We start from the raw sequence: 21,649 nt of genomic DNA on the forward strand, positions 1-21,649 counted from the left end.
GCGTGTGAAATGCCATGCAGACAACAACAGCAGACAAAACCCCTAAAGTGAAAGTGAGTGTGACTTGAAGTGTCTGTTTCCCAAACAGGTGTTGATTGGTTTATTTGGTGGCACACTGGGAGGAGGAGTGATGGTTCTGGTGTGAGTTTACACACTTGTCACTCTTGCTTGTTGTATTTCTCAGTCAGTGGATGGAGGAGAGCTGGAGTCAACAACTTAAGCAGAATCATACCAGAAACATTTTCCCCCCACAGTCTTGAAAAGAAGCTTTCCACATCATGCAATAGTCTGTTTGGGCACGCTAAAATCCTAAAAAAATGTTTAGTGGTTCTGTCCTAAAGTAACTTGTCAAACACACAAAAAGATGCTGACAAGCTGAAATGCTCGCGCTGGTATGCTGGAGGTTGCCAGCAGCTTGCATCCTCTCTCTCTCTCTCCTGATGGCCCTGGGCTACTGCTCTGCTGCTTGGGTGAAGCTGTGTGAGCCTGGAGTGGGACGGGCAAAGGGGGTAAACTCTGGCCCCGTCCCGTTCTCCACTTTTAATGAGCGCTCCGATCATGCAGACCTAAAAGTCCAGGTGGAACAGTTCATTGGTTGTTGATCCGCACTAGGTTTTCAATGAAGCAGGCGCTATTCTGAAAAACTTGCGCCGGGAATTATTTTTTTCTAACGCCTGGGGAATTATTTCATCGTCTCAGGTAAGTTTACCTTTATTGCTCTGATGAAATTTGAATTCTGACCAGACACGACTCTATACTACTCCACGCACCGAAATATGAATTGGGGATTGTGTGTTTTCTATTGCGTGTCACGATGCGGGTGAAAGAATTATCCACTTTCTTGGTGATGGAGCTATCGTGCGTTATTGATGACCAATTGTGTTCAAACGCGTTTTTCCTGGTTATACTAGGCTATTGGTCTTGAAATCTATTGGTGAATTTGAATCAATAACATGAAGTTTTGCTGTTGTTAAACTTTTTAAATATTTATTTTAAAAAAAAGTTTTCACTTCAGCAGCGCTAGTACGGACTTGACCGGCTGCCCAAAGCACACTGCTGCTTAAATTCTGTTTTTTCACAGCAAAACGCTCCTTTCCCTCTTTTCTCAAGTGAGTTTTAGCTAAATCAAGTCGTGGAGGTGAGGCACTGACCATTCATACTGGGCTTCTTCTCATGGGTGATGGTGAAAATCCTTGGAAAATGATCAGGCTTTATTTCTGTTATTACTAAATCTCTATTTTCAAATGCCATATTTGACTAATCTCAAAAAGCAGCATGCCTTAGAAGTAAACTCTTCAGTTTTTATTTTATTTCCATGCGCAGTATAATTTTATGTTTTTCATATTTCTGTCTTTGTACGTTGGAAGAGCCTGATCAAGCACAGGTGGTCCTTATACAATATGTCCAGCAGCAGGCTACAAGCTCTGGCTTGCATGGGAGACAGTGCCAAGAATTAAAGTAATTCAGCCTGTGCTGCACTCAGTAAACAAACAGTGCCTCAGCAGTGGTAGAATATGAAATGCAAAAGACTGCTGTGCAAGGAAATGACCTTGTAGAGACATGTTGGTTTTCCTGTGTCTCTGATCTCTCCTATGGGTCTTAGTTGGCTTGTTGCTACAGCGCTTGGCACATTTCTGACACCTGTGAATTAAAGCTGGGATTGAACATTACCAGGCCATTTTTTTATGTAGTGGCTGTGTGTAAATTAAATGTCTCACACCACCCATGCCATCATTCAGAAACACTATAAAACCAGCTTCACAGTTGGTCATGATACTCACACAAGACTCAATCCTGTCCAATACTTCTGTGCCTGTCTCTGTATCCAATGGTTACCCCAGACAAGGAATGTGGGTGCTGCTGAAATGGGGTTAAATTGAAATACAGTCCTTGTGTTTTGGGAATGAAGTTTCATGGCAGGACAGTTATGCCCTAAAGTTCACTGTGATTGATGGCAACTGAATTGGTTGAATACATCAGGAGTGAAATGTGGATTAACTCCTGGCTGCATGTCCTACTCAGAATTTATCACTGCTTTTGTTCAACACACATAGCAACAGCTCCCATTCAAGCATTTGTAAGCAATTTTGCCTTTGATATTGACTGAACAGAGACTTCCCTCTCATTCAAGCTACCTGCATGGTAAGGCAGGTGTGTGTGTGACCTGCTTTGTGAGCCTATTGTGTGCTGGGCTTAGAAATAGGCCTAGACAGCTACTGTGTATCCTGTTTGGACCATACAGTATCTACTGTATCTTATCAGCAGACACCTGGAACACTCCAGTAAAGGAGGATTTCAGCCAATACAGTGTCAGATTCCCGGCGGTTATGCATTTGAATTTGTCACTTAAGAGAAGGGAAATATTCCCGCAGGAGCTGAGCCGCTCGCTCAACTGCAGCAGCAGACCGATAAGCTTGGCTTTGTGCAGAACAACTTGGCCTTGTCTAATCTTGGTATTGTTATTTTGCTACATGTAATCCAGTGATCTAACGTCGTAGTGAGAATGTTATCCCAAATTCAATAGTGGTTTAATTCCTCAAGCTATGCGACCTGTCTGAGCCGTTGAGTATTGTATAAAGTGACTGAGGCCCCTTCCACGCACAGACACACATCTACACGTCTACTTTTGCACTGGCTGTGAAACCGACTGGCTTTTGATGGAAATGTGATATTGGGAACGACATACATGTTATACGAGAATATAACATTTCTAAGAGGCAAGCTGAAGCCGTGGCAGTGGCACAACCCATATCTAAAGTTCAGCACAGGTGTATGCAAGATGTACATACAACACCTACAGTACGCAACCCCTCCCTCTTTGTAATTTATGGCGATAAGCAGCGGGTCTGAAAGCCCCTTGCATACCGTGACATTCTCCACAGCTTCCTGAGCAGGTGATAAGCTCTCACTGATCTATGTGCTCTCTGTTTGTTTAGTTTTGATCCTTTCTTTAGCTGAATGCTGCTTGGAGATTGTGTCTCTGCAAGTCCCCTCAGGATCCATTATCTACAGGAAACTCCCCACGGTGTTTGTGAAAAGAAAGGATATCATTTGCATTGCCTTTCATTGCTGGAGGAGGAGGCGTTTAGAGGCGCACGCTCTCAGGACAGAAAGCGAGAGGTGTCAAGTTATTGCCTTTTTTTATTACTCATTTAAAGATTTTTTCTGACAATGAATGTGTGGCTCTTTTAAGATTCTTCAGAATAAACTAAATTAAAGACCTTTTAGGAAACTTTTTCGCTAAAAGTAGTTGAAGGCTCTAGTTTGGGAGATAGGGCTTACACAGTAGGCTTTAGTTCAGATGTAGTCACAGGTGTTTGACAAATTCATACTGTAGTTTGCCTCAGTCAGTGGAGCGCGCTGACTCACCTCTCCTACGCTGCAGGTCTGTCTTCTACAGACGCACATATCTGCCCCGGCTTGTTCCCGGCCTCAGCCCTCTCTTCCCTGCGAGGACAAATTGTAGTACTATGCAGCAGGGGATCTACCTGCCTGTCAAAGCACAACACTGTGGAAAAATCATGTCAATGCTTATGAATGTCAGATAAGAATGCAGAGCTGCATCAGAACTTTCACACCACCACCATATTAGTTTTACTTTAACGTGATATGTTTTGTTTGCAGAGTGTATATACTGTAAAAATCCCAGTATGAGATGAGAAATCATACACTTCACAAGCAACTCATGCCCACTTTACTTTAGGTTAAAGCAACTTCACATGTTGGCAGCTCCAAATGGCAGCGAGAGGCAACTGTGTGAAAAATTTTAACTTCAATACCCATGACTGTAGCACACTCATGTTTACCAATTAATTTATACCTCACTTTGTAATTTAGGCCAATAAGACGGGTGCATCTTTACATAAAAATCTCGCTATTTGTTGCTTTAATAGGAGTATGTCACTCCCATTTGGCCCGTATACACTGTATGCTACATGTCACACTGAACTGCATCACATCTGACCCTGCCTGAGAGGTCGCTGTACGATCACATGTCCCCACTTGATCAAACTGAACCTGCCGGTGTGTGTTGGCGGTGACAGACGGGACGCCGGCCTCGTGGGAGGTGCGGCATTCCGCCGGTAACAGGGAGGCTTCAGTCGTCACCTCCCCAGTGAGGAGTTCTGCCCCGCTACATCCTCAACCCACAGTGTGTGAAGGGCAGCAGCAAGGAGCTGTAAGGCTTTCTCTGGCTGTCCCTCTGATTACAAGTTCTGCTGTGCAGGAATACAGTAAATCTACACCCACAGAAAGACCTAGTTATCCATTATCACCAGCGCTATCATTACTACAAGGGAATCGCAGTGTCTGGAAAGAAATCTTGGCGACTCAGTTATTTTCTTGTTTACACAGGCTCTGACATCGTTTCATGACTTCATACGGGTTTACCTTCTGAATCAGCATGACTTTGATTTGACTTTATTGTCCTTCTCAGTGGAAATTTGTCTCAGTGGAAATTTGTCCGCGAGACATTTTCTGTGTGTACTGTAAACAGCCATAAATTAAAGGATCTGTATTTGAGATCGTGATTCGACTTGATGCGGCTGTTGCTGTCAAACATAAAGCCAGCTGATTAAACAGAGTTCCCCATTCCTCATGGATGATATTATGTCTGTGTGATCTCTCTAATTGCGTCTGACGCCATAGGTATTAGTAGGAGACACTTCTGTCTCCGAGCCCAGATGTTTGTTGCCATGCAATTCTTTCAGGCTTTTGTAACACATATCTGATCTAGCTGTGGGAGCAAGTGATAAGCATCTAAAATGTTTGTAAAATGTATGATTGACCGAATTGGCATTATTTATGGTAGCTATGATGGTTGTTGTTGGTTCTGGACAAAACATTTTCTCATATCCCATACGATTAGTACTGGTGTTGTTCCACTAACTCAGTCTCCTCTTTATTCAAATGCTCCTGAAAGCGTTGGCTGATGACACAGGTTTATTCTGTCTTGTTTCAAGCCAGCACTTGTCATGCTCACAGATGTAGATTTATGTGTCAAAAGTTGCTTTTACAATGACTTTGAGTGGGCGGAGGGAAGGTGAGGGAAGGTGTTGCAGAGGATAACGTAATGAAAGTCTGCTGCTTCTCCTCTCCACCTAAGGTTGGGAGGTTATACAAGGACATCTGGCTGACCGGCTGAACCAGCACACCACCCAACATGATCAGAGCATCACTCACTGCCATCTGCCTCGGTAAGCCTATCCCCCCCCCCCCCCCCCCATTCTCTTTCTGTCCCTCTCATCTCTCTCTCTACACATACTGTACTCTCTGCATGAGTACATTGGCTTTATATGGTTTTATATATCATTCTTGATGAGCATGTTTCCATAATACCCTCGGTGCTAACTCCGTGTTTCCTGCACATTAATGACAGTGAACACAAACACTCTCTGTATTCTGTGTGTACAGTAAACACACTGATGATTATGTTACTTTGTCTGCTAATACGTGAATCTCCCTGGCTTATTTCTGCTTTCCCCACAGCTCTCCTCCTCCTGTCCTGTGCTTGCTGGGCCAGGCCAAATGGATCAAAGAACAAGAAGCCAAAGCAAGGTAGACATCACAAACAAACAAGCCTGTAATCTCTGTGTCAGTCCCAGTATTATCGTCTCCACTTGCTCTCTCCACTGCAAGATTGCAGTGAATTCATTTAATTCACTCAACTAAAAATATATAATTCAATTAATTCAGGTGCAAATAACCTAATAGTTTCTTTCTAGGCTGGATATAAAAACTTTTTGAAATCCACTTGACCCCAACCTTGCTCTACCATACCTCCTTCCCCCAGCTGTTCCAGCCATAGAGTGTGATGTCAGAGCAGGAAAGATCATCCTCCCCGAGTTCATAGTCAAATGCCCAGCCCACTGTAAGGAGACCAAGCAGCAAGTCTATGGGACAGGGGTGTTCGCCTCCATCTCCAGCATCTGCAATGCAGCCATCCACAGGTAGAGTACTAGACAATGAACTGCAATGATAAATCTGATATACGCCCCAGAAAACATTATAGGTGATTCACTATCCTGAGGGTGACCAATTTGCAAGAATTTTTACTTTTGGATGATTCCTGGTCCTTCTACATTTCTGCAATGGAAACGGCCTGAAAAAGCTCCTGTGGGACTTCTTTGTTGTAATTTTTTTGCCCCAAAGACCCAAGAACCTAGAAGGGCACTCGGAGAGCGCAGACCTCCGCCAAGGTTTGTGCTATTATTGCTTGTTCGTGAGTCAGATCCGGATCCACTCCAAAATTTAATGGGTTCTTCCTTGGCCCATGCTACACCCTTCCACAAAGTTTCATGAAAATCGGGCTAGTAGTTTTTTCCGTAATCCTGCTAACAGACAAACAAACAAACAGACAAGCAAACAAACTGCACCGAAAACTTAACCTCCTTGGCGGAGGTAATGATACCTGCTGCAGTACAGTATGCAGTGTTGTGCCTCAATCAAAAGCATTTTAGAGCATTCATTCCCAGTGTAAATTCTGTGTCCACAGTGGAGTCATCACCAACGCAGGGGGGAAGGTGATCGTGAGGAAGATGGCGGGGCAGAACGTCTACAAGGGCAGCAATTCCAACGGAGTGCGCTCTCTCTCTCTGCCTAAGTGGCGGGAGTCGTTCGTTGTCTCAGGTATTACGGTGAAGAATACGATGTGAATCACGGCTCCTTCGGGTTAGGCCCCCGGTCCTCAGTTGACTCTGTTGTGTTTCAGTGGGGAAGCCAAAGAAAGGAGTGATGTACCCTTTTACCCTGGACTACGCCCCTTCAAGACCCACCTATGTGAAAACAAGTGAGGAAGGAGTTGGTTTTTTTTTTGCCATACACATTTTAAATGAACATGCATTGCTAGAGTACTAACTGCAGCCTGTCAATGGGTTGATTGACAGATGCTTAGTGTTTCACAATGATCAAACAAACCGATAAGCACAGAAGGTTATTAGATAAACTCTTGTCACCGTTCAAGGATCCCATGATGGGCTCAGGCATTCTGAAGCCCCGCTAAGGCTGAGTGAGGAGCCGGGGCGCTGCGGCCCGGTGAAGAATGTCAAGAATGCATTACAACACAGCAGTTACTGTAGACGCTCTTCCTCCCTATCCATCCATCTTGTGCGCTATACCTCCTCCTCCGTCTGTCGTCTCCTCGCAGGTCAAAAGGAGGCCAAAGCTGCCGTCACCACAGTGCTGCCGGCTACGACAGCGCCTGAACCCACCACGACCGCTGCACCCGAACCCACCACCACCACCACCACACCGGCACCCACAACCACCACCACCACCACCACCATCGCCAGCACAACACCCCCACCCACCACGACCAAGGCTCGTGCTGCGGTCCACAAAGTCAGGGATGCAGGTGAATTAAACACATACACACATACATGATACATACACCTCAAGTTTAGCATACATACATGTCACAAGAGAGCATTTTCTCTCTCACATCAAAGGATCCATGTATGTTATGTGATGGATTGTGTATTTACTCGGATGCAGGACAACATTAACGATTAATAAACTTAACACCCGATCCAGTAATACCAATCCACAACACCGCAGATCCACCACAGTCAGTGTGTCGGCTAGTGATGTTGACGTCTAACTGACAACTGCGGCATGGAGCTTACAGTTGGAATCACTCTGATTGCCTGAACAAGCTTTCATTTGCGTGCTACTGAGTGATGAAGATGAATGATTGCAGTTGGTAATTACAAGTCGCAACTGCAATTATGACAAATTACAGTTGGTCAGTGCTGAGATTAGGACTGTGCTGCTCTCCTTGCTTGACTGACCGAATGCACTGTACATTTGATCACAAGACCATTCATCACTTAAATGAAAACATAATCAGACGGTAATCAGTGTGAGTCGTCCGCCCCATTAGGATATAAATGCAGGTATGTAGACAATGCTGCAGTGTCTTAAGGTATGTGTACGAATGAAGTGGACTATGTGCCCCCCCCCCTCCTCTCTCCCTCACTTTCTGTAACTCTATCTCTCTCCTCTCACTGGCACCCAATGTGTGTTTCTTCTATCTAGGCAGCAGTCACCCGTACTTTGCCTCTGTGGCAGCCGCAAGCTCAAGTAAGTGAAGCAAAGCATAGAGGGGTCGGGACCTTGGTTGGTGGCATGAAGGGGCGCGGTGGTGTTGCTTACCACTGGGGTGCGCAGTAATGTTTTTTTATATACATATATCAAGCATCAGGTGTTTGCTTCGCACTAGTCCTCTGGGATTTGTGTGCATCAGGATTAAAAGCATTCTGTATTAAAGCTCATAAGGACATTGGTAGTCCTGACATTCAACAATTTCCAAAGCAAGTTTGTCATATATGAATGGCACAACTTGTGTATTTAAAAATGGGTGAAATCAATCCAGTTGTTTTAAGCCAAAAACTTAAAACACCAGTTTATTCTAATCTACAGTTATGAACTGAGCTAGTTGCTTATACTAAAGGCAAAATAATGGTCTATGTTGAATTTGCTACGTTTTTTACATTGAAATAATACAAAGATTTTTTTTACCTAAATTCGCCCACATTGTGTTATTCTCAACATTGGTATAGGACAGTCACAGAATGGTCAAGGAAAGCCAAGCCAAGGTATGTCCAAACTCTCATTGATTCTGACGCTCTTGGAAAGTCCTTTGCAGAAACATACAATAATTCAAGTTTGACTAAACACTTACATTTCTCCAAAGTATTCAGAGGAAGTGCCTATCCGAATAGATTTTCATCACGTGCCAATCCAGGTAAACCAAGCTTTAATCGTCCTGATGTGTCTTGTCATTCTACCTTTGGAGCCCAACATGCAGCTGGAGTTCTGTTCTTTTATATGCTCTTTTTTTCCCCCTTTCTCTCTTTTTTCTGTCTTTCTTTCTTACTGATCTACAATCTCTAAACTCTGCATGGCTTCTCTGTTCTCTATGTGCACAGCTGCCTTCAAGACTTTTACTAGACCGCTAACACAGGGCCAGAGCAGAATGTTCTGGAGCAGCCCAGCGTCTGTTCTGTTATCCTTAAAGTCGAAAACCACTCAATTACAGGATTCAAATGTGTTTTTCAAGTGCCATCGGACAGGCTCAGTCTGTATTAGTGAACATTTATCGTTGCCCCCTATGGCCAGAAATGAGAGAAGAGTTTATCTTACCTCTAATCTAATGGATTGTTTCGGGGAGAATGGATGGTAAAATATGGAAAATGTGACTGTTAGAGAATCTGCCACATTTATCAGGAAATATGGGTATATTTTCTGGTTAAGAGCTGTTAGCACTACTATAAAATAACACTCATCTGGCTGTAAAAGTTCAAAGATGGCGTGTGTCCATCACATCAGTCTCCAGTCACAGCTGCAGGCTGTGCATCTTGATGTCATCACACATCACATTTTCTCCACAGATGAGGTTTCTAGTTTGGTGCATGAGATGTTCATGTTCCCACAAAAAACTGACCACATGAACCACATGTGAATTGTGTAATTGAGAGGTATTCCCTTTTAAACAAGGCCATACTCCTGGCCCATCTACACTCCTGTATCAAAGCTAACACCCTGTTATTTTCTCTCTGGCTTACAAAACATCGTTGCCATTGTTACCAAATCAAAGCATTCTTTAATTGTACCATTGTTTCGTTGGAAAGGTTACCATAGAGTAGATCATTGCAACACATGAATTCATATTTTTAGTTATTCAGTTATTTTATATTATGCCATGTTATGTTTGTCTCCCGCTTTTGGTCCCAGGTCTGCGCAGACCAGAGGCAGGGTCGACTATCAGGAGACAGCCAGCCTCTCCTGTTGGCTCAGGTCAGCCTCATCACACACACACACACACACATACACGCAAGTTACAAACAGGTAGACACGGTGGGACGGACAGGGAATGTGGGTCAAGGGCAGCAGTAGACAGCAGGGGGGACAGATGGCTTTGTGGGAGCAGGAGTCCAGGAGACGGTGACTGTAGGCTGTAAGTCTGACCCTGGTGTCCACACCCATAAGCCCCTGTGATCTTCACCCCAGGGTCACCGCTAATCCGCTCCATCATGCATCTCGGCTAACATCGCATTCCTTTCAAGATCACCGCTGTTAACGGCTGTCCTCTGCCATCAGGCACATCCTCTTATTCATGTTTTGATTTTCCGAGATGAAAAGAGCAAATGATTTTGCTAAAGCCGAGTTAAGGCCTGTAAATTTACCCGGCATATATCCTCTTGTTTTTGATATCATGCTGCGGAGAAAATGCCTTCAACTTCAGTCAAAGCAAAACAGCTGGGCTGCATTTGTGGATGGAGCCCTCGACCTGAAGCTCTCTTCTGCTTTACCACCCCCCACCCCCCTCCACTCCTCCCCATCCTCCCCCTTTCCTCTCCTTACTCCATCTGCCTGTTTCTCATTGCTACAAACAGCTTTTAACAGGGTTCAGCCAGCCCCACCTGAGAGGACTCCCAACACTGGCCAGTCCAACCCCAGTAAGTATCTCCAGACCCTGAGCGGGACTCCTGAAGCCATACTTCAAAACATCCATACTTAGTGGAGGTAGAGAAGCAGACAGGTCTGATCAAACAGGGAAATAACCCGAGCAATAAAACCCCAGTTGAAATGTTTTATAAAGCAGCACTAATGTTAACCCTCTGTGGGACGCTGTGGTTCAATGCCTGTATAGAAATTCAGGCAGATATTCAGGTCGACAAACATCCAACCGACTTTCACGGCACCCGACATGACATGGTGGCAAATGGACGGCAGGTATGCAGATATGCCTCAAAGATGAGCGGAGGTGATAGCATTGTCCCGAAGTCATCTTGTGACATATCTCTGTGAGACAGCTTTCTCTTTAGATAAGACCACGATGAGAAACGCACTCTGTCAGTACTGTAATAATATCCTATGACAGATCCCATCTGGTGTGGCCTCTTCCCCTCCCTTGTAAATGCTTACAGAGGGAGAGAGATGAAAGCAGCAGCACCAGAGTGGCCCGATGGAGCTCCCAGAGAGAGAGACTCATGACCCAGTCCTCAACGGCGCAGACGCCTGCAGGATCTGGGTCCTCTCTCCAGCTTGACTAGAAATAGGAATAGAAAGCTCTTGCTATTCAAGTCCAGTCCAGGCTTGGCCCGCTGAGGAATGCGCCTCTGTTTTGCTTCTGTGGAATGCAAAACCATGGATCCCTAAAATTAGATTGGATTATATCCTCTTAGATTATGATTCATGGTATAATGCGGTTTCTGAACTGCAGTGCAGGCTGATTCAAGCCAGCGGGTCAGTTGTCCCGTTAACTTGTTGCTGTTTGGAAGCTATTAGCTGTGATGTTGTGGGCTAAATATAAGTCTACATGAAGGTGCCGTGTATTGTCTGATCAGTGCTGAGAACAGGTACAGAGATGGGTGGTTTAGGGATAATAATGTGATACGTTATTGATCCCCTTAGGGACATTCTTTTTATTCGCCCCCTCCACTGGGAGGTCAGAGGTCAGGGTCAGATACAGAGCAGCAGGCCTGGAGCTGGTAGGGATTCAGTGTCTTGCTCAAGGACACTTCACCAGGGTGGATGCTTGCTGACTCTGGGACTTGAACCCTGGTTTACAGGTTGAAGGGTGATCTCCCTACTCACTATGCCACCCTGCTGCCCTCAATCAGTGTCTGAATTTACTGTTGAGCCTTTTGGAGACGATATGACCCAATTCAATCTAACATCTGCAATGAGAGACGCCCACTTGATAAGCGCAAGATATACCCACACTCACCCACCACCTTTCCATGAATATTAAAGCCAGGTTTCTCCGTTTACCCATATTTAAGAGCGCAAGAGATAGCGTGAGATTGTGTCCAGCAGGTTCTGTGTCATACTGCAGACCCCGAGGTGAGGATCACTATCCTCGATTCTCCTCTGACCTTTTGGCCGCAGCGTTCAGCGAAGTGTGTATGAATCCGAGAGTTAAAGTCAATCCTTTTAAAGCACCGGTTTCATCAGAAAAAAATAACATTACTGTCTGCTGTATAGTGCTTGGCCTTTGACCAGCATCAGATTACTCTAATCTCTGTGTCCTACAGTATATACTGTCCCTGGGTTGACACCAGCATTAGAACAATACTCCCACGCTCCACCGGGCCGCTAGCTGGGCTCTCCCAGCCGATCCCAGTCAACAAAGGCCCAGTTTGCTAGCTGCCACTGGATGGGAACCCAGGGCCCAGGCCGTGTGTTTTTGTAAGCTCCTCATCCACTGTTAGGGAGGGGTTAATTGAAGTGTTGTCATGGCTAAGTTAGATCAGACAGATGCAATGTACTGTTATGGGTTTACTCGACTGTTTTTGCTACCGGTGCTCTGTAACATTCTTGCACACTTAGATTAACCTCTAGCCATGCGAGCCTCTGACTTAGTCCTTTAACTGCCTAATATGTTGCCACGTTACCGGTTGAAACTATGCTTTGGAGTCTGTGCAAACAAACTGTGATGCCAGGAGCAGCAGGTAGCAAATGTAAGAATGAGAAACACATTTGCTCAGTGAGTTGGGCTTCCTCTGTCAGCTTGTCTCTCTACTCTACAGGTAGAGAGAGAACGGCTCACAGTGGAAACAACTCGGTGCTACGCTTCACATAAACACCCCTTAGTCGCTTAGTCGCTGTATGGCCCCGGGCGACTATGTTTAGTGTCTGACTGAGGCTGAACATCTTGTGCATACCCCACTAATCAGGTGGCGCGGCAGGTTTAGTGGAGGTCACAAGTATGCTAGTCCTGGTGATGACACTGGCTGGTGCTTGTTCATGAACGCAGCTTTCTAATCTTCTCCTGCACAGCTTTTCCCAGAAGGGATTGGCTGCCCCCCTCCTTTGTTCGTCCTGATTGGTTCCCTGGAGCTAGACGACCAGCAGGTATCAAACAGAGGATACATCATCCTCCTTAACACTTAAACAAACCATAAACATATTCTAATCCAGATATAAATTGTTTTATAAAGTGTTCAAACTAGCCAAGGTAAGATGGTCTAGATAGAATTATTGTAATAAAAATCAAAACATTTTGACTTAAGGTAGGTTTTATAATAACCTAATGACCTAGATCCTTTTTATATACCTTGGAAAAAACTCTTGAGCTTTAACAGTTTAACATTTAAGTTAAAGGGGAATACCACTGAATCTATGCTCAGAATTTGGTCTGTATAAATAAACATTCAGAACTGTCACTCATAGTCTAACCAGTATGTAAGTAGTTTTACCCCCTAATCTATGGTGACGCACTGATGCACAACTCCATAGAAAATTAATTGGAAAAAAGCTTATTTAGATGTAAAAATTTAGATGAATCATATGTATTCACTAGACATTTGCAGGTTGCACATCCATATGATAGATTAGAGATTCTTGAGTCTTGAGTCAGCTATTCACACATTATCATAAATACAGATTATATTCCATAAAAATAACATGACGTGAATTTCGAATGTGTGGCATTCCCCTTTAATTGCATTAACTCTACTTCTGATCACTTTAATTCCCATTAAAATGTGCATAAGGGGCTACTGACTAAAGACCCAATCCAGACTATAACACCCTTCTATCTCCATCACCCCTGACCCAAGTGCCACTTGATTTTCTTTCATGTACTTTATTGGATTGCAGACATTTCTACCTCTCAATTTCACTGAGTGAGCATAGCAGTTTAAGATATCATGTGCTAATTTGAAGCTCTAAATGGGTTGCTTATATTGCTTTTGAGACTTTCTCCATCAGCCATCAAGAATCACCATGTATACAGCCATCATTTCTATTGGATTGGAGCTTTAAGGTCATATGAAGCTAACAGTCCTCTACTCCCTGAAATGTTATCCCTGTAGTTGCTGATGCCTCCACCTTCTCTACTGTACATTCAGATGTTAGTTACCCAGCTCCAGACTCAGGCTACACGTGGAGCGAGGCGGACACACCTGAGATCCCAGGTAAGTCACCACCCACTGGCAGACAGCACCACATGACAGCTTGGTGTGTGCCGCCCCCCCTCACAGGGGCAGGTCACTACACCTAGACTTGTATGCATTTACGTCTGCGTCCAGTGCATGTTGGAACACGGCATGCTTGTGTGACTGATCCAGTTTGGTATCTGCTGATCATGTGTGTGTTCAATGTGCTCGCCTCTGTAAGTATGTGCAGTGCCAGTGTTTCTCAGGATGTTTTACTACATGCCATCTGCCTGCCATATGACAAGATGTACCATTCCTGTGATGTATGGAAGGGATGAGCATATGGGCAGGTTTACTGTTTGTGCATGTCAAGAGAGACTCTGTAAGAGGATGAGTCTGCACAAAGTCATTCTCTGCAATGGTCTGCGATTGGTTGAGAAGGAATATGTGCAGTCTGACCAATCGCAACCATGGAAATCTGTGCATCTCCCTCTGATGTTCACTGTGGGAATACTAATGGGTCTGATGACGTCCTCCTCTAGCTCGCGATCACAGGCCTGATATCTCAGAGTATGAGCGGTGGTATTATAACTTTGGACCGTACCGTAAGTGTTTTTCCATTCTATTTGCTGGGAACTAACAGGTGTTGGTGTTGAGGTTTTATGTTGTCATGATGTACAGTATGTGATTCTGTAGACTTAAAACCTGTTTTGTCTTAGAACCAAAGTGCAATGTTTTCTCTCAGTAACACAACACACTCTATCCTTCCCCCTCTCTCTCTCTTTGATCACACACACACACATGCACCACCACATTCTCACTTTCCCCATGAGTTCATTTTCTGAAACATGGCTACTACAATTTTATCTCATTTAGTTTCTGTTGTCCAGTTTGTATGTTTGTTTGTCATTGTGACTTTTTTCTTTTGAGGTGAGATGCAAGAAGGTGAGATTTATAAGCCATTTGGAGTTTCTTTATCTCACCTGCACATTTTTCCTCTTTCTTCTCTCTTCTGTGTTTTATTATTTATATTATCACATAAATTAAACCAAAATTCTCCCACACATATGCTAATAATTAAAAGGATTTCTCCATACAGTGTTGAAGCAACCGTACAAGCTCACTAAGAACCGGGCCATAACAATTCAGTGCTTTGAAAGCAAAAGAATTTGATTTGTTTTTAGTTATAGCCTTCACACTAAAAAACAAACCATTTACTACATGGCCCAATGACAAGACACAAAAGCATGCACAAAGCCCTCAGATTCAGATTATAGGCCATGGCTCCATCTGTTTGATGACACTGCCGAGGCATCTAAATCTAGATAGAAGAGCCAGGGTTTGGAAAACCAAGTGGCTTAGCTGTTTCCAGCGCGTCCCACAGGAATACAACCACACATCCTACCAAATGAAATGTTTTGCCATGGTGTATTTGCATTTGTTTGAGATAATGTCATGTGTCAAGGTCTGAGATGACTGTTGAAGTCTTTACTTTCAGCTCCCCGTGCCACTGACTCAGATGGCAACCGTAAAGTGCCACTGGATACAACCCACACTAGAGGTGAGCAGTGCTTACTGTGGAGCGCCAGCTTGTATCCATTAAAGCATAAGGTTGCACACTCCATACAGCGTTCATAAGGCAATCTTCATTTTGACTTTTGCATAGGGGGTAGAAAATAACTGCCACTTCTTTTGCTCTGCTATTAGTTGCAATTTTTCTGAAAGCGCTGCTGCTTTAGCTTTCCAAGTGTGAGGAGGGCCAATGATTAAATCTCAAGAAAAGCAGTATTTTCCTTTTGTGAAGAAGAGGCCCATTTCGCCTTTTTGTGTAGTCATTATGGTGAGTGGTGTTAGTTAGCTACTTGTTGCTTTGTGGTGGAAGTTTGCTAATGCTGAGCTTGTATGATATCATCTACACAGTGGAGCCAGTGGATGCCTGGAAGCCAGAAGCAAACATTTATGAATCAGGTGAGATAGCTTGCACTGCTGCAAACCTCTTTTCTGCCTTTCAAAACAGCCGCTTTGCCAGAAAGTGTTTGGTTCTGACTCTGAAAGTGCAAGCCTAACCGAGGTTATCCAAGGTGAAGGCCTCTTGAACCCTCATCCTAAAAAGCATCTGGGTTTCCACACCACTGCTCACTCTGTAATTGTACGGATCTGGAGTGAAATTCAAATGGCATGGTTGCTAGAGTATGAAATCAGTTCCTGTTTGGTATAATTCTTGCCACAACAACTACTGAGGCTGGGAATACTTGCCAGGACTCCTATGGTTTTGGATATTTGGAGAGTGGACAGCTGTAGATCTAAAGGGCAATTCCACCAAAACTGGCTTGCAGGTTGTTATTCTGCAAAAATAGAACTTTTCCTAAAATGTACCAAGGGTTTTTCTATTGTTTTATTAGAGTTGTGGTATGAGTTCTGAAGGTTTAAGAATAAACACTTCCATGACAAGATTGCATTGCCTGAGATGGTTGAAAGGCAGTGACTGTCCATAAAATTGTTTCAACCATCCCAAACAAATACCATAGAATTGAATTTTCCATGATACTGAGAACTCATAACTCAACAGCCATTAAAGGACAGAATTTTTGAGGGGAATTCTAAGAAACTGTTTTCTTTTGCAGAATAACACCTAAAAAGTTAATTTTGGTGCAATTCTGCTTTAAGGAGTTGTGTGTTTCTTGATTTTCAGGCTTCAATGTGAGAGATCAAGACTCCATACCCAGAGCACCGGAGCCTGCGTCCCAGGGAGACCCGAGTATGTCCCTCGTACTTCACACATGTATGAAATAAACACACAGTGTGGCATCTGTTGCGTGTTGCAATCTTGCAGTGTTTCTTTGTTCCTGCAGACTGTATGGTGGACCTCGCCTTCCTGATGGACGGAAGCTGGAGCATCGGGAAGCGCCGCTTTAAGATCCAGAAGGACTTCCTGGCTGAGGTGGCCCAGGCCATCAACGTGGGCGTGGCTGGACCCATGATGGGCATCATCCAATACGGGTAACCTTGCTGTCCCTGTTTCCTCTATACACCATTTGTACAGGAGAAAATACCTACATAATGATTGTTGGTCTCTCCTGTTTTGTCTGCAGGGACGACCCAGTGACAGAGATGAGCCTGAGGTCTTACTCCAGCTCCAGGGATGTAAAGACAGCCATAGATAAGATCGTCCAGAAGGGAGGCCTCTCCAATGTGGGTGAGTGACCTATTTGCCAGCTAAATGCCTACAAACGCAAGTGTGAAAGTGAAAGGAGCACAATTATCGCATGGTTCACTAGCCAGATCACATTTTCACATGCAAGGATAGAATTAAATCTAAATTTGCCGCGAGACACTGTTACCTAAATTACAGTCCTGCTTCTGTAAGCCGTATTTTTCTCTCGGTCTGACCAAAAGCATTTGGTTTTACCAGCCCAGGGGGTCAGTTTACAGAAAGTAAGTGCTGTTTTTCTGCTTAGGTTGGTGCGTCAGCATGCATTCACTGCCACATGTGTCTTTATGACATGCTAAATTTTGCAGCCTGATACAAATAGTGTTGTTTGTGTTTGCCCAGAGGTTCCCTCTAATCAGGCAACAATGCGAGTGGCTGTAAAGCCTCCATAGTCATTAACAGCAGATCCTCTCCTGTTGTTAGACCACCAACCACGCTATGACAGGCTTAATGATATATTGTTGCTACTTTCTGCAAGGATATACAGTACAGGCAATAGACTTTACAGAGACTCGTGTATTTTTGTATACAAAATACATGGTAAGTAATGCTTGTATCTGGCATAGATGAATGTAGGTGTTTTTACAAGGTAGCTTCTGTATGGTTAAATGAAGCCATACTGACCCTGACTATCAGCCTCTGACATACACAACATCTGGTCCATTGAATGCATGTAATGAACACTACATTTTTACAATTTCTTTTTTTTATGGATCTAATAGCATGCAGAGATGCAAAATGAGCAAATCTTTTAGAATCCATGTGCATGCATTACTCAGAGTTTGAGTAACAACTGAATACAGGTTTAATGGTGTGAAATACTTTGAATATTTGAAAGCATTTGACTGCACGTAACATTTTATTATCTCAACTCGACTTCCATTCTCAACAAACTAGAGTGTACTCTTAACAGGGGGCTTCTCGCACTTGTTCTCTCCAAAGTCCACGCATGTGTTTTACTGTAATCATCTCTCTACTGCCCCCTTGTGCCCTAACAGGGAAGGCCCTCTCCTACATCAACAAGCAGTACTTCAGTGATGCCAACGGCAACCGAGGAGGAGCTCCCAACGTGGCTGTGGTGCTGGTGGACGGCTGGCCCACTGACAAGGTGGAGGAGGCGTCCCGCCTGGCTCGGGAGTCCGGCATCAACATCTTTTTTGTCACCATCGAGGGCCCCGATGACAACGAAAAACAAAATGTGGTTGAGGCCAACTTTGTAGACAAGGTAGAGTGCTGTCACAGAGGGGGGTGTATCAGGGCTGGGGCCATTCATGAACTGAATTGAGAATGCATGGTAAAGTCCAAATCAATTCCTGGAGTTGGAATTGGAATTGCACACAGCTCTAAGGAAACAGAACTGGAATTGAATTGGAATGACAGGAAACAGAATAGAATTCCATGAAATTCCATGTAATTCCACTTCTAAGAGAGGCTGTCTTGACTTGCTAAACATTATAAGTCAAACATTATGAATCAAATAAAGGACAGTTTGACAAATCAAATACATTCAATCATAATGTATGTATTCACAATTATATGTTATGCATCAAATACCACCTGAAAAGTACCTTTAACATTTTATGATATACAGTAGGCTATTGATAATAAATGATACAATGTGTAATCTCAGATATGTGGTAAGAAAAAAAACCCATGGAATTTCATAGAATTTTGTTCGAGTTAAATTGAACTTCCTAAAATTCCAATTCAATTCCAATTCTGGCTTCTGTAGTTTTTTTTTTTTCAAATTCCAATTCCTCAGTTGAATTGGAATTGATGAGTCCTTCATGAATTGACCCCATAATCACAACATAGGTTTGAAAGAAATGACCATGTGCCACTTCATCCCCGCAGGCTGTGTGTCGGACGAGCGGCTTCTTCTCCTTGCCCGTGTCCAGCTGGTTTGCCCTGAGGAAGGCCGTGCAGCCGCTGGTGAAGCGCGTGTGCGACACCGACCGCCTGGTGTGCAGCAAAACCTGCCTCAACGCCAACGACATCGCCTTCGTCATCGACGGCTCCAGCAGCGTGGGGACCGGGAACTTCCGCACGGTGCTGCAGTTCGTGGCCAACGTCACGCGGGAGTTCGAGATCTCCGACACGGACACGCGGGTCGGAGCCGTGCAGTACACCTACGAGCAGCGGCTGGAGTTCGCCTTCGGCCAGCACAACAACAAGGCCGACCTGCTGAACGCCATCAAGCGCATCAACTACTGGAGCGGCGGGACCAGCACCGGCGCCGCCATCACCTACGCAGCGGAGCAGCTCTTCAGCAAGTCCAAGCCCAATAAACGCAAAATCATGATTGTCATTACAGATGGGCGCTCCTATGATGATGTTAGAGCGCCTGCACTGGCTGTCCATCGCCAAGGTGAGGGAGGTCCAATCACACAAATCATAAAACATAACTATCCAGCTATCTGATAGGAAATACTGACTTAGTTTATGTTTTGCAGTCTCCCAGTTGTCTTGCCTCCTCTGGTCTGTGATCAGTCCACAGTGTGGCGTCACGGTGTGTGTGTTTGATGTAACGAGCAGGTGTGAGGCCTGTGTGTAATCTCCTGTCTCTCCCATGACCCAGGTGTGATCGCCTACTCCATCGGCATCGCCTGGGCGGCCCAGGACGAGCTGGAGTACATCGCCACGGACCCCGACAAAGAGCACTCCTTCTTTGTGGACGAGTTCGACAGCCTCTACAAGTTTGTGCCCAAGATCATCCACAACATCTGCCAGGAGTTCAACTCGCAGCCCAGGAACTGAGGAAGGCATCGTGGGCAACATCACCCAAGGGACACTGGGGTTGGGGAACCATAGATTGGGAGGGAGGGAGGGAGGGAGGGGCAGAGTGGGACCAAGTGGGGGGTGGGTGAAGCGGGTGGGGGGTATATGGAGTTGGCCATCTTGATCCTGGACTGTCACTACGTCTATTCGGGGCGGTCTTAACAGAAAACTGTAAATTTTCAGATTCTGGTGCCCAGATGGCGGTGCTGGATTGGCTACAGCGCCCCGAGTTTGAACAGGGAGGTGTCTAGGGGAGGATTGTGGGTTTGGATAAAACAAATCTAAAAATGAAATGGCACTGGGTCACAAATATACAGTTGGTGCTAATGGTAAAGGATTTGGATACACACAGTGGCTCATAATCACATTGACATATTGACATCTCAAAGGATACTTTGATGTTCAGTTGTTCTCTGTGGTTGTCATAGAGACAGGGTGTATTCTCATCCTTAATCATGCAATATGATTGACAAAAGTAAAGCTACCTTATTGGGATACGGTGCTTGCAGAGAAATGTAGATTTTAAGCATGCCTAGCACTTCCTTTTATGGCTTAACATACTGCATAAACTTAACATGGTGCTTTTTTATACAATTCTCTGTAAAGAGGACATACCTTCTTAGAATTGGTGCATTTTGATCTTCCTAATAGGAGAGATTTGATAGTAGGGACATTGTTCAAGTTCCTCACAAAAAGACTACGGTGCTGATATTTACTTGCTATGTTGGTATTAAAGGTACTGTGTTGAAATAAGGTTCATGTGCAACTAACAACACATGTTAAAGATGGATGTGGGAAGGCCATGCAGTCCTTCCAAATCAACAATATGGAACAAGGAATTAGACAAAGGTGTTTCAGATGCGAGGATAGAGGAGCTTTGCAGGTTGCTCAGTACATAACCTTGTATGCAGTGATGGCAAATCATACGTTTGCTTCTCAGGAATGAAAGCAGTTCCTCTCATCACTCTTATTTTCTAATAGTGTGGTTGCTTTTTACGTAGCAGGTATTTCTTGGTTTTGTTGAAAGAGTATTTATGATATTCTCCCTGTTATGTCCTGTTTGTACATATGCATATTAAAAAGCCTTTCGCTTATAATGTTCAAATACATAATTGATCAATATTTTATTGCAATTTTTAATAAAATAATGAAAATGAAGAGAACACAATGTGGTACTGTTTTCTATTGAATCATTTGAGACATTTAGTGACAAGTCTGAAAAATTCGGAGAATTGATTGATAATTCCTGAAGAATTTGGCATCTTTAGGTATTCTATCGATCGCAAATAGCATCACTTCTGATAAATAATGAAAGTAGGACCCAAGGTAAGATTTTACAGCAGGTTTTATTTTGAACAGACTTTCATATACAAACCAGTGACTGAGAAAATGGCTCATTTGAAGCTGTACTGTACATGTACAATATCTTGATGGATTTGTATTAGTTTCCTCCTCACAGAACTTACAGTAAACTGTAATCGCAGGTCTGGGTAGTCGGGACATTCCCTTCCCGACGTTTTGGATGCATCACTCATATTATTTCAAATAGTCCTATAGTACTGCACTAACGTCCTGCTAAACATTGGACTACTGTAAATATCTGGACATGATACATCACACTGTAGTCAGGCATGTCCACACAATTGGGGAAAACTACATACAGTACAAGCCATTCAATTCAAACGAGAGCAAACTGGCCAAAATCAATTGGTTATTCCTAAAATGGACATCTATATCCAAGTTTGAATTGTAACCATATAACCCAAGTGGTTTACTT

The 21,649-nt window shown here is 44.0% G+C and overlaps 1 protein-coding gene across 16 annotated transcripts; it reads left to right on the plus strand.

Moving 5' to 3' along the window:
* Window positions 1-481: 481 nt before the first annotated feature.
* On the plus strand, window positions 482-19,905 carry vit (vitrin). Of its 16 annotated transcripts, none has more exons than XM_071534686.1 (23): window positions 482-699; window positions 5,105-5,195; window positions 5,488-5,556; window positions 5,792-5,948; window positions 6,494-6,627; window positions 6,710-6,787; window positions 7,145-7,351; window positions 8,035-8,079; window positions 8,559-8,594; window positions 8,693-8,743; window positions 9,733-9,795; window positions 10,395-10,457; window positions 12,784-12,858; window positions 13,821-13,922; window positions 14,426-14,488; window positions 15,382-15,444; window positions 15,804-15,851; window positions 16,576-16,641; window positions 16,736-16,883; window positions 16,976-17,079; window positions 18,093-18,319; window positions 18,949-19,462; window positions 19,673-19,905. In XM_071534686.1, exons 2-23 carry the CDS (start codon window positions 5,162-5,164, stop codon window positions 19,849-19,851), a joined length of 2,526 nt encoding a protein of 841 aa, XP_071390787.1. In that variant the 5' UTR covers window positions 482-699; window positions 5,105-5,161; the 3' UTR covers window positions 19,852-19,905. The 16 variants fall into 16 exon arrangements, with proteins under 16 accessions (XP_071390787.1, XP_071390795.1, XP_071390803.1 ...); XM_071534694.1 differs by having other exon boundaries at window positions 13,857-13,922; XM_071534702.1 differs by lacking the exon at window positions 15,804-15,851.
* The last annotated feature ends 1,744 nt before the right edge of the window (window positions 19,906-21,649 follow it).

Source organism: Centroberyx affinis, unplaced genomic scaffold (genome assembly GCF_046629955.1).
Source record: "Centroberyx affinis isolate AG114_WGS23_722 - 3 ecotype Tasmania unplaced genomic scaffold, CSIRO-AGI_Caff_v1 ptg000171l_1, whole genome shotgun sequence".
Classification (NCBI taxonomy): Eukaryota; Metazoa; Chordata; class Actinopteri; order Beryciformes; family Berycidae; genus Centroberyx; species Centroberyx affinis.